The sequence below is a fragment of the Protopterus annectens genome, chromosome 1.part1 (assembly GCF_019279795.1).
Source record: "Protopterus annectens isolate FY-2018-M chromosome 1.part1, PAN1.0, whole genome shotgun sequence".
NCBI lineage: Eukaryota > Metazoa > Chordata > Ceratodontiformes > Protopteridae > Protopterus > Protopterus annectens.
The window spans coordinates 1,211,584,520-1,211,600,273 of NC_056726.1; the positions used below are offsets into that span (position 1 = coordinate 1,211,584,520).

The 15,754-nt window shown below is 38.4% G+C and overlaps 1 protein-coding gene across 1 annotated transcript in view; it reads right to left on the reverse strand.

Moving 5' to 3' along the window:
• Window positions 1-15,754, reverse strand: part of LOC122809287 (deleted in malignant brain tumors 1 protein-like) — a 471,120-nt gene that overhangs the window by 18,519 nt on the left and 436,847 nt on the right. The window contains exon 5 of the mRNA XM_044080667.1: window positions 14,887-14,987. Coding sequence (XP_043936602.1) covers window positions 14,887-14,987 — 101 coding nt within the window. The remainder of the gene's footprint in view (window positions 1-14,886; window positions 14,988-15,754) is intronic.

The following is a 15,754-nucleotide window of genomic DNA, read 5'->3' on the forward strand; positions in this document are numbered from 1 at the left end:
CTGCCTAGGAAATAACTGAAAAAAAGACACATATAATTCAAAGGATAAACACAGACCTAGGCACTTGACATAAAAAGTCAGGGTATTGGGTACTTGTTCATAGGTTCATAGGTAAGTACTAGGCTATCAGCCAAGGGCCTAGGTAAGCCTAGCCAACAAGGTTCCCTGGCTTACACCAACGAAGGAAGCTAATTTCCTGTGCCCCTGCCGAGCAGAGCCACAGAAGTGATCCCTGGGGTGTATTTCCTATTTTCCATCCACTCATCAAGATTTTTCTTGAAGAGCGCTAATGAGAAACTTTGCTTGACATAGATGGGTAGATTGTTCCAGAGTATAGGAAGTCTCTGGGACAGGAATCTATCCCTCCAGCATGTCCTGTTTATTGTGGTGACAAGGTTTAGGTCCCTAGAGCATGTAGCTCAGAGGGATTGGGATTTCTTTAGGAGTAGCATGTCCAACAGCTCTGGGTTTAACATAGCTTTATATGTTAGGCAGTGATCTCCTAGGAGTAGGTGATATGCTACAGAGTAATGCTGGAGTTTTTGAGACGGTCAGTGTAGGGCATCTGTTTGAGGACAGCAATCCTCTTTGTAAGGTACTTCTGTGGCCTTTCCAGCTGCTGCAGATGTCTTGTGAGGTACATTCCAAAAGGGGCATTGTACTCTATAATGGGTCTAATGTGTGCTGAGTAGAGGGGAACAATGACCTCTTTTTTCCTGAATGAGAACCCTTTTGTGATGAGGTGTGCCACACAGAAGGATTTCCTGACTGTCTGCCCAATTGTGAGTTATAGGTGATATCCCATAAGGTTGTGTATTGCACACACTCATTTTCTGTTCTAGTCGTCTCAGGCATAAGGGAATGAAATAAGTTATGGATAACTAAATGTGCTGACAACTTCACACTGGATAACATAGTTATATAAAAAAATATGTCAACATTCACCAAGACAGTCTGTAAAAATCTGTACCTAGGATAGTAGTACTTGCCTCATAGATTTAAAGATAATAGTAGATGTAAGCTTTAACCAGTGTGTGTATCTGGCAAAGTCAGGAAAACATATTCTGCAGCCCATTTGATGCTAAAATATCTATCTAGATTTGGGAGATTTTTGTGGCCCTTATGCCTGACTTATCTGACCCATTATTGATTCAAATGTTGCGTTTTGCAATCTGGGAAAAAGCCACCTGAAATAACTTGAAAAATAAGTATCATTCCTTACTATTAAAATGATAGGGATGGAAAATTTTAACTATTCAAAGAAGCTTCAGGAATATTCATTCCATTCTGCTTCCTATAAGTTCTTTTAAAGGTGGCAACTCAGTGATCTGTGTTAGTATCTGATTCAATTCGGTTTGAAAGTCTATGCAAGGAGTATAATAAATAAGTCTCAATAAAGAAAAATACAACAGATGCATAACATCTCACAATATGCTTATGCATAATATATATCTAATTTATATCTATATCTATATATATATATATATATATATATATATATATATATATATATATATATATATATATATATATATATATATATATATATATATATATATATATATGGTTCCCATTCAGAAGCCTGAAACATCATAAGCCTGAAAATCAAAATCCTGAAACCAAAAGCCTGAAAATTCAGAATCCTGAAAACTCAAAATCCTGAAAGACCAAAATCCTGAAAGACCAAAATCCTGAAACTCAAAATCCTGAAAACACAAATAATGCTAATATGTCACTATAAAGACACTAATATCTACCAACTGACCCTGACCCTAACCCTAACCCTAAGGTCCGTCACTATCGCACACTCACCTGACCCAGCCTCTAAACCTAACTCACTTAAACCTACCCTAACCCCAATATTTGTCACTATTGCATACATGCCTAACCTGCGCCCTAACCCTAACTCACTTAAACCGCCCCTAACCCTAAAATAAAACCAACCGCACACTTACCTGACCCCAACACATGACCTAACACCACAGGGCTAACAATAGCAAAGCCACAATGACATCAGTATGTCTATTTTGTGTTTTCAGGATTTTGAGTTTCAGGATTTTGGTCTTTCAGGATTTTGGGCTTTCAGGATTTTGAGTTTTCAGGATTCTGAATGTTTGGTGTTTGGGTTAATGGAGAGGGGGCTCTAATTTATTAAGATATGTTTTATGATTGTAGGGTGCCATGGATAGGATTCTGTAGTTGGTATAGATATCAAGTGAGGTCTTGTTTGCAGTCTAGTCTAGAGGTGACGGTGTGTTTCAGTTAAAGACAGACATATCTCTATCAGTTACATTGCCATCTATGGTTTTGAGGGAAGCCAGGTGTGGGTGGAGTGCTCTCACATTTCTGGGGTCAGGTTTAAGTGAAAACACAAATGTCCATGCTTCCCGGAGACAGGAAAGTCACAAAGACAGCATTACTTGTTTAGGCACCTGGAATGGATCAGCACTACACTAAACTCCCCTGCCCTACACAGTTTTTCAGATTCAAATTTCTATTTACTAAGTTGGTAACCTGGGTAGATGGACATTGTCTAAGAAAGGCACTGTGGTGGTAGAAAATGTCTTAGCCATTATGTAAGTGAGTAGTTGTGTGCAGGACATCCCTAAAAAACATTTGGGACTCACTCTTCCATCTCCTTCCAGGATGACACAAATTGAGGTCCTTAGAATGACACAGATACTGTAATTAAGCTAATTATTAAAGCCAATCCTCTTTTGCTTATATTGAATCATCATTCTCAGTGATGGTAGACTACTGCTCAAGATTTGTCTCTTTCCTGCCTTGGAGACATGCTCAGAGAAAGAAGTTATGTTCCTCTTCATATAGCCCAACGGACTGCAACACAAGTCATTCAAACATACACATACACACACACACACACACACACACACACACACACACACACACACACACACACACACACACACACACACACACACACACACACAATAACCAAGTTATACTCATACTTGATCTAAATATATTGTGGATTCTAGCAACAAGAATGTTAGACAGACGGTGTGCCTTTGCTGTAAATAATGTCTATCTATCTATCTATCTATCTATCTATCTATCTATCTATCTATCTATCTATCTATCTATCTATCTATCTATCTATCTATCTGTCTGCCTATCTATCTGTCTGCCTATCTATCTGTCTGCCTATCTATCTATCTATCTATCTGTCTGTCTGTCTGTCTGTCTGTCTATCTATCTATCTAGCTATATGAGCACCTTTATTAGCCAATCCCAAACATCTTCTGTTTTGTTGACACACTTTGGTCAAAAAACTAGATGGTAGACAGGTATGTGAGACTGAATATTGTGTTTATTATTTATTTATTGACATCAGATTACCCAGAAATTCCAACTAGGTGGGTGTCTATTTTCAATAGAACCCTGAGGAGAAAAGCTCCAAAGTTTTACAGAAACATTTTAGGAACAATTTTGCAGTCTTCAAAAATAACACAAAACATCTACAGTTTAAAAGATTATACCAAATTAGACATAGGATGTTGCTAGGCTATTGACCCGAGGGTCTTTACAAGCCTATCCATTAAATCTCAATATAATACACAGATTTTGTCTATGCCCAGTGTTTTTCTAGCAAGGACTGCCCCATCCAGGAAAGAAGCTGGGGCAGTCTCCAGCAGAACTTTTTGGTTTCCCATCCAGTTGTCCAGGTTGTGCTTAAACAGGGTTACCGTGATGCTCTGTTTAATATGGACTGAAAGCCTATTCAAGAGGAGTAGCAACCTCTGAGAGATGCATCTGTCTCACCAGCAGGTCCTGTTTAAGTTGTGGGCTAGATTGAGGTCCCTGAAACAGGTAACTTTAGTTCCATTTGACTTACGGATGTGGAGCATTTCCATTAGATTTGGGTCAGAGACAACCCTGTAAACCAGACATAAGTCGCCTCTAAGTAGTCTATATGCTACTGAGTACAATGACAATGACTTCAGCCTGCCTATATAAGACATGTGCTGGAGACCCTGAATTTTCTTAGTTAGGAATCTCTGAGGTCTCTCAAGTTGCTGCAGGTGTCTGGTATGGTGCATACCAAAGGGAGCATTATATTCAATAATAGGCCTGATGAGGGATGAGTACAGAGGAGTTATAACCTCATTTCCTCTTAAGGCAATGCCTTTGCTAATCAGGTGAGCAATGTTGAATGCCTTCCTCACCACATAAACATATGCTGGTCAAAGTTGGGGTCACAGTCAACTTGTGTTCCCAGGTCTCTCACTACTGAATTGGTACTTAGGGTATTATTTTTTTATTTTATAATCAGCAGGGACATAGTTTTTACAAAAGGGAATGATGGTGCATTTTTAGCATTTAGTTTAAGACCATGGTTTTGGCACCAATCATTGGTCTGTGTAAGCCCCTTTTGAAGTACTCTGACATTGCTAGGGGATTCAATGATAGCACCTTATTTGCAGTTATCCACAAACTTGGTTAGCCACAGCCCCTCCATTTAGGCCTAGACTTCTGAGAAGCATATGCCAAACAAGGGGGGACTCAGCACTCAACCTTGTGGGACCCCACTGGTGACAGGTCTGTTGGTAAAGGTAAAGTCTCCCACTTTGAGTGTTGTCAATCTGTGAGACAGTTTGCAAGCCACCTGATAACATAGGAGTTATATTCAAATGGGTTAATTTGTCAATGATGCCTGAATGTGGGATAGTGTCAAAATCCACGGCCAAGTCAAGACAGACTGTGTGTATGGCTTTGCCCTTGTCTATAGCTTTGATCACATTCTCAAAGAAGTCCACCAGATTTAGCAGGCATGACCTGTATTTGACAAAACCGAATTGGGATAGATCCAGGGTTTGGAGGTCACCTATATCCTTATTTATGTGGGTCTATATTAGATGACCAAATGCTTAAAATGTCGAGTACGACATGCTCAACAACTTTTAAGTGAGTTTGTCTAAGCAAAACCCCAAAATATTGAAATAAGCAGTTTTGAAGTTACAGTTGGCTAGCTGTCAGGAAGCCAACAGCTGACATCTACAATGTACTCTACACCACTACAACCCGCCCCCTGAAAAAAACAAACAAAAAATAAACAAATCAACAAATAAAATAAAGTGGGGGGCTTTGCCCCCCACACCCCCCTACTTAAATATATCAACTCTGAGATTGCACCACAGTGGAGGACTGTCATAACATTATACAGGGTGAATGCCAACACCACACTCATGCTGGCATAATGGTTAAGGTGTTTACCTTACAAACACAAGGTGCAGCGTTTGATTATCACATGGGGTAACTAACTAGGCTTAAAATGGCCTACAAGGGCAGAAAGCCTAGTACTAATCTATGAACCTTACTGAACCACACCATAGTGGAGGACTGTAACAATGGCGAGACAGGGTGAACATTCTGACATCAGCCATTGGCTTCCTCATGGATGGCCAACTGTAACTTTTTGAAACTCCTTGTTTCGACATTCTTAGGTTTTGCTTAGATGAACATTCATTTAAAAGCTGTCGGGCATGTCGTACTCGACATTTTAAGCATTTGTTCATCTAATAGGGAACCATTTATGAGGTCCATGATGATTCGTTCCATCACCTTACAGATGAGGCTGGTTAAACTTATGGGTTAATAGTTACTCAGGTCTGTTGCTGAGCCGCACTTGTGAAGGGGGACAACAGTCGCTGTTTTCCATTCAGTGAGGACAAAGCCAGTACTCAGGCTGAGGTTGAAGAGATTGCCTAATGGAGTAGCTAGCTCTTGTTTTAGAACATTAAGAATGCAGCCCAGAATGCCATCTGGTTCCATGGTGGCTGTGTTCTTAGCCATGGGGAAAGCATTGATGACTTGCTCTTTAGAGATGCAGGGAGGAGGGGATGATGAAAACATGGTTTGTGGTATGCTTCAGTGGGATGGGGGGATGAAATTTTTGCCAAACCTGTCCGCTAGCAGGTTTGCAATTTCTACAGGGTTATTGTGTGTGTGATGCCATTCACAATTAGTTCAGCACACATCTGAGTCCTGCCTTTGTGGTTGCAGATGTAACTGAAGAAAGCCTTATGGTTATCTTTAGCTATAGTTGCTACATTTTTCTCATAGTTCCTTTTTGAAGATTTTACAAGTTGTCTCTCTTATTGGCCTGTTTACGCTTAGGAGGGTGCTCTTCCAGTTCTGGGATCTCATTTTGTACTTTTAGACAGTAGCTTCTTTCACTTATTGTATAATTTTTTAATGCTAGACATTCACCAGGATGTTTTTTTTTTTTTTTTCTTGAGGATCGTGCTGATATCCTATCCGGCATGGCTATGCCTATATATTTGTGTAGATGTTTATACATGGCATCAGTGAAATTAAAGGTTGGTTAGTACAATGCAAACAAGAATTGCAATATATGATAGAAAAATCAGGGTTATTGCATATTTAGAAAAAGATTCAGTGGACAGAAATTGATAGAAGTAAGGAAGTGTATGAAGAAGAGAGAGAGAGAGAGAGAGAATAAGGACGTGCAAGTTGTGAATAAGTATTTGTTCCCATTTAAGAAAATAGTTTATCCTGGTGTTGAGCAAGAACAGAGCCACTTTTGGCTAGGAAGTCTTTCAGAATGGTTTTAAAGGACTGGAGGGAGGGTATTGACCTGATGGATACAGGCAAGGAGTTCCAGGCCTTAACAGCATGGTATGAGTACAGACTATGCCCAGCAGATACAAAGAGGAGTTTTTGGTCACTCGATCATAATGACAGATTGGGAACACAATTGTATACAATGATATTTAGTGCTAGACAAACAGATGGATGTTGAATAATTGTATAGGTGGTAAGAAGCTGTGCATATGTTAGTTGGTGAGGCAGTTCTAACCAATTTAGGCTTCAGTGCTATACAGGGGATGGTTCTGAAAAGGGCATTTGCAGCAAATGTAGCCACTTTATTATACCACTGTGAAAGTTTTTATTTTTGTGATGCCTGGGGGTTAGTATGGATGGGAGTGCCATAATGTAGTGAGGGGAGGAGGTAAGTAGTGAAAAGTGTTGTTTTAATTGCACTGGTGAGAAAGTTTTAGGCTCTGTAAAGCATCCCAAGTTTTTAGTGAGAATTGTTTTAAGCAGTTTTGTGTATGCAAGTCAAATTTATGATTATCATCTGCTATCATCCCTAATAATTTGTCATGAAACGTGATTTCAGTGGTTATAATAGTAAGAAAGAGAGAGAGATTTTTTAATTTTTTCATGAGAGAGATTTTGGGGAAAAAAATAAGTTTTTTTTTTTTTTTTTTTTGGTGGGGGAAGCATGAGTTGTAAGTTACAAAAAACATGCCTCAGTGGATGTTAAAGCTTCCTGAGTAATTTTTTGAGATGTGCCATGCTGTCAAATGTGTATATGAGTGCAGAGTCATCTGTGGATTCTATTAGGGAGTCCCGTTGTGTGAATGTGTGGAGAACAATGGTGAGAATTTTAAAGATGAGGAGACAAAGGATAGAGCATTGTGGTACACCTGTTGTGACTGGGAGGTATGGAGGGAGGACTGAGTGCCATTTTATTGACTAATAGCTATTGGTTAGGTAGCTTTTGATCTATAGAAGGAAGGAATGAGATAGACCTTGTGAGGACATTTGAAGTAGAAGTTTGTTGTGATAAACTTTGTTGAAGGCTTTAGACAATTCTAGAAATAAGGAGTAGACTCACTTGCCTTTACCCCGGGTATCACTTCTGTGTCACTGTTAGACAGAGGCACAGTATACTAACCTCGAAAAAGGGCATAGCAAAATAAATTTAAAATGGGTGGCGAAAGCCAAACACATTCTGGCTAGGCTTATAAATGCCCTAGGGCAGATAGCCTAGTATGAACCTATGAACCTATGAACCTATGAACCTATTGACAGTATCTGTAAAGGTTAGAAGTGCAGTGTAAGTACTATGGGAAGAGGCAGAAGACGCATTGTAAGGGGACAGGAGTTCTTCCTGCCGGAGATAGTTTAGCAATTGTTTTTAAATACATTTTTAAGTATTTTGAAGAGGTGGGATAAGATTGCTATAGGTCTAAAGTTAGTGATGTTTGTTGAATTTCCTCCATTGTGTAGAGGGATAATGTGGGATTTTTTCCAAAGAGAGAGAACTTGGGATTCCTGGAGTGACTTTTTTATAAGTATTGAGATAGGATAAGCAATCTTATTGGCTGCTATTTTAAGGTACTTACTTAGAATGTCATCAGCTAAAGTAGAGCATAGTATGAATTTGTTTAAATATAGTTTTATATAAGGTGTGGGCACAGGTTTGAAGATGAAAGTGGATGTAGTGATATGTGACTGTTTGGCAGGGTTGGTATTAGATGGTGGACAATCTTTGTTTAGGGATGCTATACTATTTGAATTCTATTGCAGTTTCAATGGTGACCTACTGGGAGAGGGGTTAGGCATGTCATTTGGCCAGGACGTACGAGTTCTTTAATGGCTGACCAGTATTTCTTAGGGTTGTGTTTACTATTTTACTGAATGTTGTTACAGTGTAATGTTTTTGTCTCCTTTATTTGCTTTTTCAGTACAGATGTGGAGCATTCTGAAGTTTTCAAGATACTCTGATGTTTTATATTTCTGCCATTTTTCCATGCTCTTTCTGTATACTGCATTACCATTCTACTCTTTTGAGTAGCCAGATGGCATTATTTGTTTTCAGTCTCTTCCTTCTAGGATGTGCAAGGCTATTTTGGATAATTAGGAAAATTGTGTTGAATTCTTTTAAAGCATCATCTTCTTCTTCTTCTTTCGGCTTTTCCTGGTTAGGGGTCGCCACAGTGAATCACCTGTCGGCTCATGGTTGGCAGTGGAGTTTTACGGTGTCGAGTTACCAGCCCAGCGCCCAACCTTCCACAGAAGGCACACACATGCACACACACACCAAGGGCTAATTTAGAGTGTCCAATCCACCTACAGCATGTCTTTGGGATGTGGGAGGAAACCGGAGCACCCGGAGGAAACCCACGCGACCACAGGGAGGACATGCAGACTCCACACAGAAGGCACCCCAGCCGAGAATCGAAGCAGAGAACCTCTTGCTGTGAGATGGCAATGCTTACTGCTGCATCACTGCAGCCGCCCCCTTTTAAAGCATCATCTATGGGGAGAATTTTTAGGATATTTTAGTTAATAGATGACAGGCTAGTAATGAACATTGCTGGGTTAAACTTGGACAGGTTGTATGCAGATGATCACTGAGACATTCAGACATTATACCTGTGGAAATACATTTGCTAGGGTCTGATACTAGGATCCAATCTAATAAGAAATTTGATGTATTGCTATAATGTGTGGGGCTATTAATTAGTTATGTGAAACCATATAAGTTTATACTAGATGTAGGGGAGTTAGCGTTTATGGCCAAACAATTGATACTGACATCATCTGGTATTTTATTTTTCATGCGGAATTGCTATGGCTATATGATGTAGGATATCTTCCAAAGTAGCTGTACGGTCACCAGGAGGGATGTAAAAGACAGTGGTACATATTTGTTTATATTTGTTTATCTTCAAGAAAGAAATGAGAAGCTCTCTTGAACTGAATTTTGCAATTATTTGCTGTAGCAGGTATTGTGATATTTTTTGGGGAAATAGTAAAGCAATTCTACCACCTCTCCTCTTTATGCAGTCACATCATTAAAGATGATATTATAGATGGGGTGTAATTTTAGAGTTGTTAATGCTGAGTTTAAGCCAAGTTTCAGTTATAGGGAGAATATCAGGCTTTAGTTGGGTAATCCAGGCATGTAGTTCAGTAGTTTTATTTCTTACACTACTAATATTTGTGGGGGCAAAAGTTAGATTACCTGTGTTGGTGGTTGACCATTGTGAGGTTATAGTAATATGTGGAAAAGAATTGTCTTGATGTCTGTTGTGATAGGTAAGGACAAGTTAGGGGTGAATGTCTTCTCCTAGGAGAATTTTAGTATAATCCAGATGGGATCATGAAATCATAGGATCATCAGAGTTATAATTATTTCAGCCATGAAACCATTTCTGCCTTGCCAGTACCCACCCTTAGGCCTTGACTTTCTTTTCATGGAAGGTCAGACCAGTCACATCAGGAGTAACTTCATGAATACCCATCCAGTTGTCCAGCTTCATTTTAAAGGCAGGGTGTCATACATTAACACCTATGAGGTGTGGAATGTCACACTTCTAGCAACCTACAAACATCTTACACTTAAGAGAGTTGTCTGAAAAATAAACTTTATAGCATAAGACAGCTAAATGTAAATATTTTATGAATGGTAAAAGCTATTAAAACTGTACAAGTAGCAATGTTATCAGTAAGAGGCCTTCTTTACAATGATAATACTCAGTACATTCATAGTCCTTCTAAAAATACTATAACATCTTCTAACACACTCAAATTCTAAATTATATTTATTGCTAAACGTTCACAAATTATTATATCATGGACACTGTACAACCTAGACATATATTATTAGAAAATGTTTGTTAACCAGGCATAAGCTTTCACATGACAGCAAGAAATTCCTCTAGGAGTCCATGTTTATTGAGATATTACAGAGATATTAAAACATATGCTTAATCGTATAATTAGCAATACATGTAACACTTAATATCTCTCAAGATATGCAACTTACAGTATAAATGTCAAAAACAGTTTTATTCCACGACATTTGAAGGTTCACCTGATATCACTTAACAGCTTTTAAGTCACTTGTGTTTTTAGGTATTAAGTACATATGGAAATATTGTTTGCTATCTGATAAGAGCTGAGTAAAGTGACACTATAGCTTCCTTAGATCTGGATGCCATGTTGTTACTTATAAGTTGGGAAACATAAAATTATTTTCTTACTACCTTGGCCACGTGTTGGTCAAAGGACAGGTTACTATCTACATATGTTCCCAGATCCCTGACTACTGTTTCAACTCTTAGGGATATCAGTTTGAGTTTGCCAACAAGTGGAGTGTTGTACTGAATGCTTTAGCCAAATCTAGGTGGGCAGTATACACCACTTTTGCCTCATTCATTGCTTTGGTGACTTTCTCAAAGAAGTCCACCAGGTTTAGTAGGCCTGATCTTCTCTTGACAAAGCCAAATTGGGTTGAGTCCAGTGTCTGAAGGTTGCATGGGTCTTTGTTGATCATGTCCATGATAATTCATTCCATGGCTAAGACTAAGACTAGTCAGACTGATGGGCTTTTAGTTTTCAGTGTCACTCGATGGTCCACACTTGTGGAGAGGGATGACTGTTGCAGTCCTCCATTCACGTGGAACAAACCTGTTTTGAGACTATAGTTGAATAGTGACTCTAGTGACCCTGATGCGTAATTTTTCAGGCTATTTAGGAAGCATCCCAAAATATTGTGAGAGCTCATTGAGGCTGTGTTTTTGGCCTTAGCGAGCACTGCCAGTGCCTGCTCCTGGCTAATATTTGGGGGAGTTATGTTTGTAAGTAAATCTTGGAGGGAACAGGGGTTAACGTTTCAACTGAATCTGTCAGCCAGCAGGTTGGCAATATTACTCTGCTCTTAAACTTTATTTGCCTATGTAACTTTTAAGTATAAATACACATACAAATTGTGAGAATTATACAAAGAAACTGATGGTTATAATGGAATAAGTTCTAAATATGTGTTTACTGAGACACTTTTGAGACTCAGTCCTTAACTAAGAGGGGGGAAGCATTATTTAAATGTTACTATTAGCTATCACAATAGGACTTCCAACCTTCAAAGCAGGACCCTGGTTATATAGTGACAGTAATACAAAGGGACAGCTGTGATACAGATGTAGCAGATTTCTCTTTAAATCATTTTCCATAGTATGTTTACAGACTTGGAGTTTTATCTCTCATCAGGTGCTAGACGTACTTACATCAATGCATGCTCAACTACAAACATCTTCCTGTGTTTTATCTAGAGGATTACGATCAGGTCTCCAGTCATACCTAGTTTGTTAGGTATCCTCACTCCATGTTAAGAATAAATAACACAAAGGGTTATAATCAAAGGGACCTAAACAAAATTATTTGTAGTACATGAAGCTTAAACTGCTTCCAGCTGCTACAACAGTTAAAGGAAAAATGTTTTGGAACCCTGGTTTACAGCTTTGAAAGCTGTAACACACTTACCGCTGCTGTGTAGAGAATGTCATCAGAAAGAATTCTAATAATTGCTTTATCCCATGCATAGGTCCCCTTAAATTATATATGGCACGATCCCAGTTATTCTCATTAAGGGTAATATAATTATCGACCATGGGATGTGTAAGGCCAATCTAACACCAAATGGGATAGGTTAATTCTAGCATGAAATGGAAAACTAGTTAGGGTTTAAATGGTCCACAACAGCAGCTAGTCTAGTACTTACCTATCAACCTATGAAGAAGAAAAACCTTTAAAACAAGGTAAATACTTCATATGGCCAAAAACTGAAAGGCCGAATAAAGTGTTCATTGTTTTAAGCTCTTTTTAAGTTCTGACACTCTTCTTTGGAGACTGCTTATCACTGTTAATGTTCTAGCACATGACTAGAGCTTAACAGCAGTGAGAAGTGCTTGGCAAATGTTTAAGTATCTTTCTGATGTCAGAAAGCTGCTTAACAAGCATAGCCGGTTTTAGGCACCAGCGAACCCTGCGGTCGCTGGGGGCCCTATCCTACAAGCTTTACAATTTCATTAAATATTTTACCAATGACATAATGCCCCAGCCTAGAGGTAAGCCCGTACCTGCAATAACTGTGGCTGGAGGGGCCTTAATCATCAATGACTGTGTGGGGCCCCATAAAAACTGCTGTTGGTTGGGGAAAAATGAGGAGAAAATTAAGTTTTGATTAAAGCTGTAATGAACGTAAGCAAAGTAAGCACTACAGAGATCAGCAAGCCCCAGGTGAATCTCATAAATGGTTTCTCTTTCAAAGTTTTATACATACTGGCAGAACAACTGATACTGTACTGTAACTCTCAACTTTGCTGAAAAAAAGTTCTGGATGATAAAATAATAGCGAATCTGGTAGCCCCCACTCTCTAGACTGTATAAATAGATACAGGAGGCTCCCCTTAATCATCCTAGGGTAGGACCCCACCAAAAAGCTTTTTTGGAAAATAAAAAAATGAGAAAAATTCTGATTTTTTCTGATTTTAGCCTGAATAAACTGATAATAGCCTTTGCCCTCAACCACAGACATTCTAAAACATCCCTGCTCAGATGCTTTGTGTACAGAATTCCGTGGGTTATGAGAGGTGCTGGGGGGTGTGGTAGTTATCATTTTTTTTTTTTTTCTAACAGACCTCCAGAGGTATACAAAGTTAGTTTAGCTCCTTCTCCTGTAGGGGCAGTGTACTGGTAGCAGCACAAGTAGATACATTACTGCAATCATTAGATATGACTGTGGCCATTTGAATCTCTGCTTTCATCCCAATCTAACACCAGAGGTTGTGCAGTGTGACTGTCTTTTTGGGATTTGAGCTACTATTTTTGTCAGCTTTGAATTTTAAGCCTTGGATTAACTTGTCTCTTCATTGAAAAAAAAAATAAGACTGAAATTCTTTTTTTTACTACTATGTTTGTTTTTAGGCCACTTTTGGATTAAAAGGTTGGGAAATGCTCCTAGCTTATGGGGGGCGCCTTATTTTTGTGGCTCTAAGTATGGTATTGTTGCTACTGTCTTGGTCAAGTATATTGAAAATTGAAAAGAAAAAAAAAAAAAAAACAAGCACAACAGCAACATTCTTTTCCATTTTATAATCATCATTTTCAAGCCAAGCCAAAATAAAAAAAAAAAATAAACTTATAAGCATATATATATATAAATAAGTTATTTGAAGACATAAGTGGGAAGCCCAGCATGGAAACTCTGGGAGGATGTGTTTTGTTTTTTTTTTTTTTTTTGGCTGGAGCAGTGTAGTAGCAGTGTTTCCAGCATTAGTTCAAATGTCCCTTTGTGAGATGGGCCAACACATTGTGGTATGTATGTCTGTTGCAATAAGATCGTTGTAGCTACAGGTCAGTCTGTGTGCACTATTCCTAAAAAGATTAACAAGCCTATATTTTTCATACATTTGGACCTTAGTTAAGGCCTCAAGCACTTCATAGGAATTATTATCAGGGCTCTGATCATAACTAGTTCATTATGTGTTTAAGAAATTAATGACAAGCATCGTTGTCAAGAACGCATTTAGCCCTTTATAATCTGAGAACCAATCAGAACTCTCTGTAGTACACGGAGCTTTTATCTGGCCCATGTACTACTAGTTACAGAACGAAAGTGTGAAGTGTTTTATCTACATTCAAAAACAGCAGGTAGAAACAAAGTGCTCCTCTGTAGAAACAGTGCTTTAAAATCCATTAGATACTTTTTTCATCCATGTTGTTTGATTATAATTATGGCAGAGCAAAGCATATAACAGGTTTTAAAAGCTGTTTTACCCTCTGTCATCGTGCCAGTTGGCACTGTCTGCTGTTGCTTTACAGCTTGAGACCCATTCTTAAAAGTGTGTAAATGTGCATAATAAGCTCTTGTTAAGCACTCCTAAGTACTCTTAAATTGGGTCTCATGCTAAGGATGTCTTTAATAAGTTAATCTGTTTTCCTCATTTTGGAGTGAAATTGTTCCACTCCATGTACTGCAATTGATTCATGCACACAACCTGACTATATGGGTATGTTGTATTTTAGACTGAATGCATTCAGTACATTGTCTGATACTGTCCTGCTATTGGCAGTGGTTTTGCAAAGTCACTGACCTGTTTAACCAATATATGGCAGATGCCCTAAACTTACTGTTCACATCCCACATGTTAACACATTAAAATATGTTAGTTGCTTTGCTTTTTATAATAATTGTGACACCACAAAAGCCCATAATAAATTACAATTTGCAGTATCAATGATACATTGTTTGAATAACTTATGTACCTGTTCTTCCATAGCCTTCTTCACAATTCGATTGTCTGCGTCTTGCATTGGGGCATTGCTGCTAATTACCACCCTGGTAGCAACCTTCTTCAGTGGGAACACTAAGAAATGAGACAATCACATCACAGGTCATCAGTCTGGAGTTTATTCTTAAGCAAGAAAAGACAGCAGATTTATTTCCTGAAAGTTGCCTCCTAATGTGTATAAGGCCTCTCATGAGCAAATGGATATTTGCCAAACTTCTCTCCCCTCAATAAAATAAAATAAAAGCTGTCTTGTTTCTTACAACTTTCTCTGGATACATTATGATTCAGTATCCTGTCAGTTAATCAAAATGTGCATTTCCTGATGAAAGAAATATTTTCTGAGAGCATTTTAGGGTGCTGCAGGTTGCTAAGAATGGGAACAAAATGTATACCCCTAAGTAAAATGAAACACTATTCAAGTAAAGAGGATTCTTATTAACTGTAATGTAACTATTAAAATATTCTAATTCACATCTAGCTAAGATTTACTTTAACTTTATATGACAGACCATAAAATAATCCCATTTAACATAGAATCAAATTTTAGAAACTGCACTCTTTTAACTTAACAGTTTATATTTTATGTGCTGCGCGACTCAGCTCTAAGTTTGAGATTTAGAAAACTCTTGCAACTAAATATAAGGCCACTGTGCTCCAGTAAAATGAAATTTAGAGAACATTGTAAAACAAGATCAAGCTCAGTGTGTGTTAATGTTGCTTTAGTAGCCCATGGTAATGCAAAGAAGATTTGAATTACAATAAAAGGATTACAGTTAAACAGAGTATGCCTAGTATTTCACATGCATCCTAGCTGCTGTTGTTGTTGAGTAGCCGGTAGACAA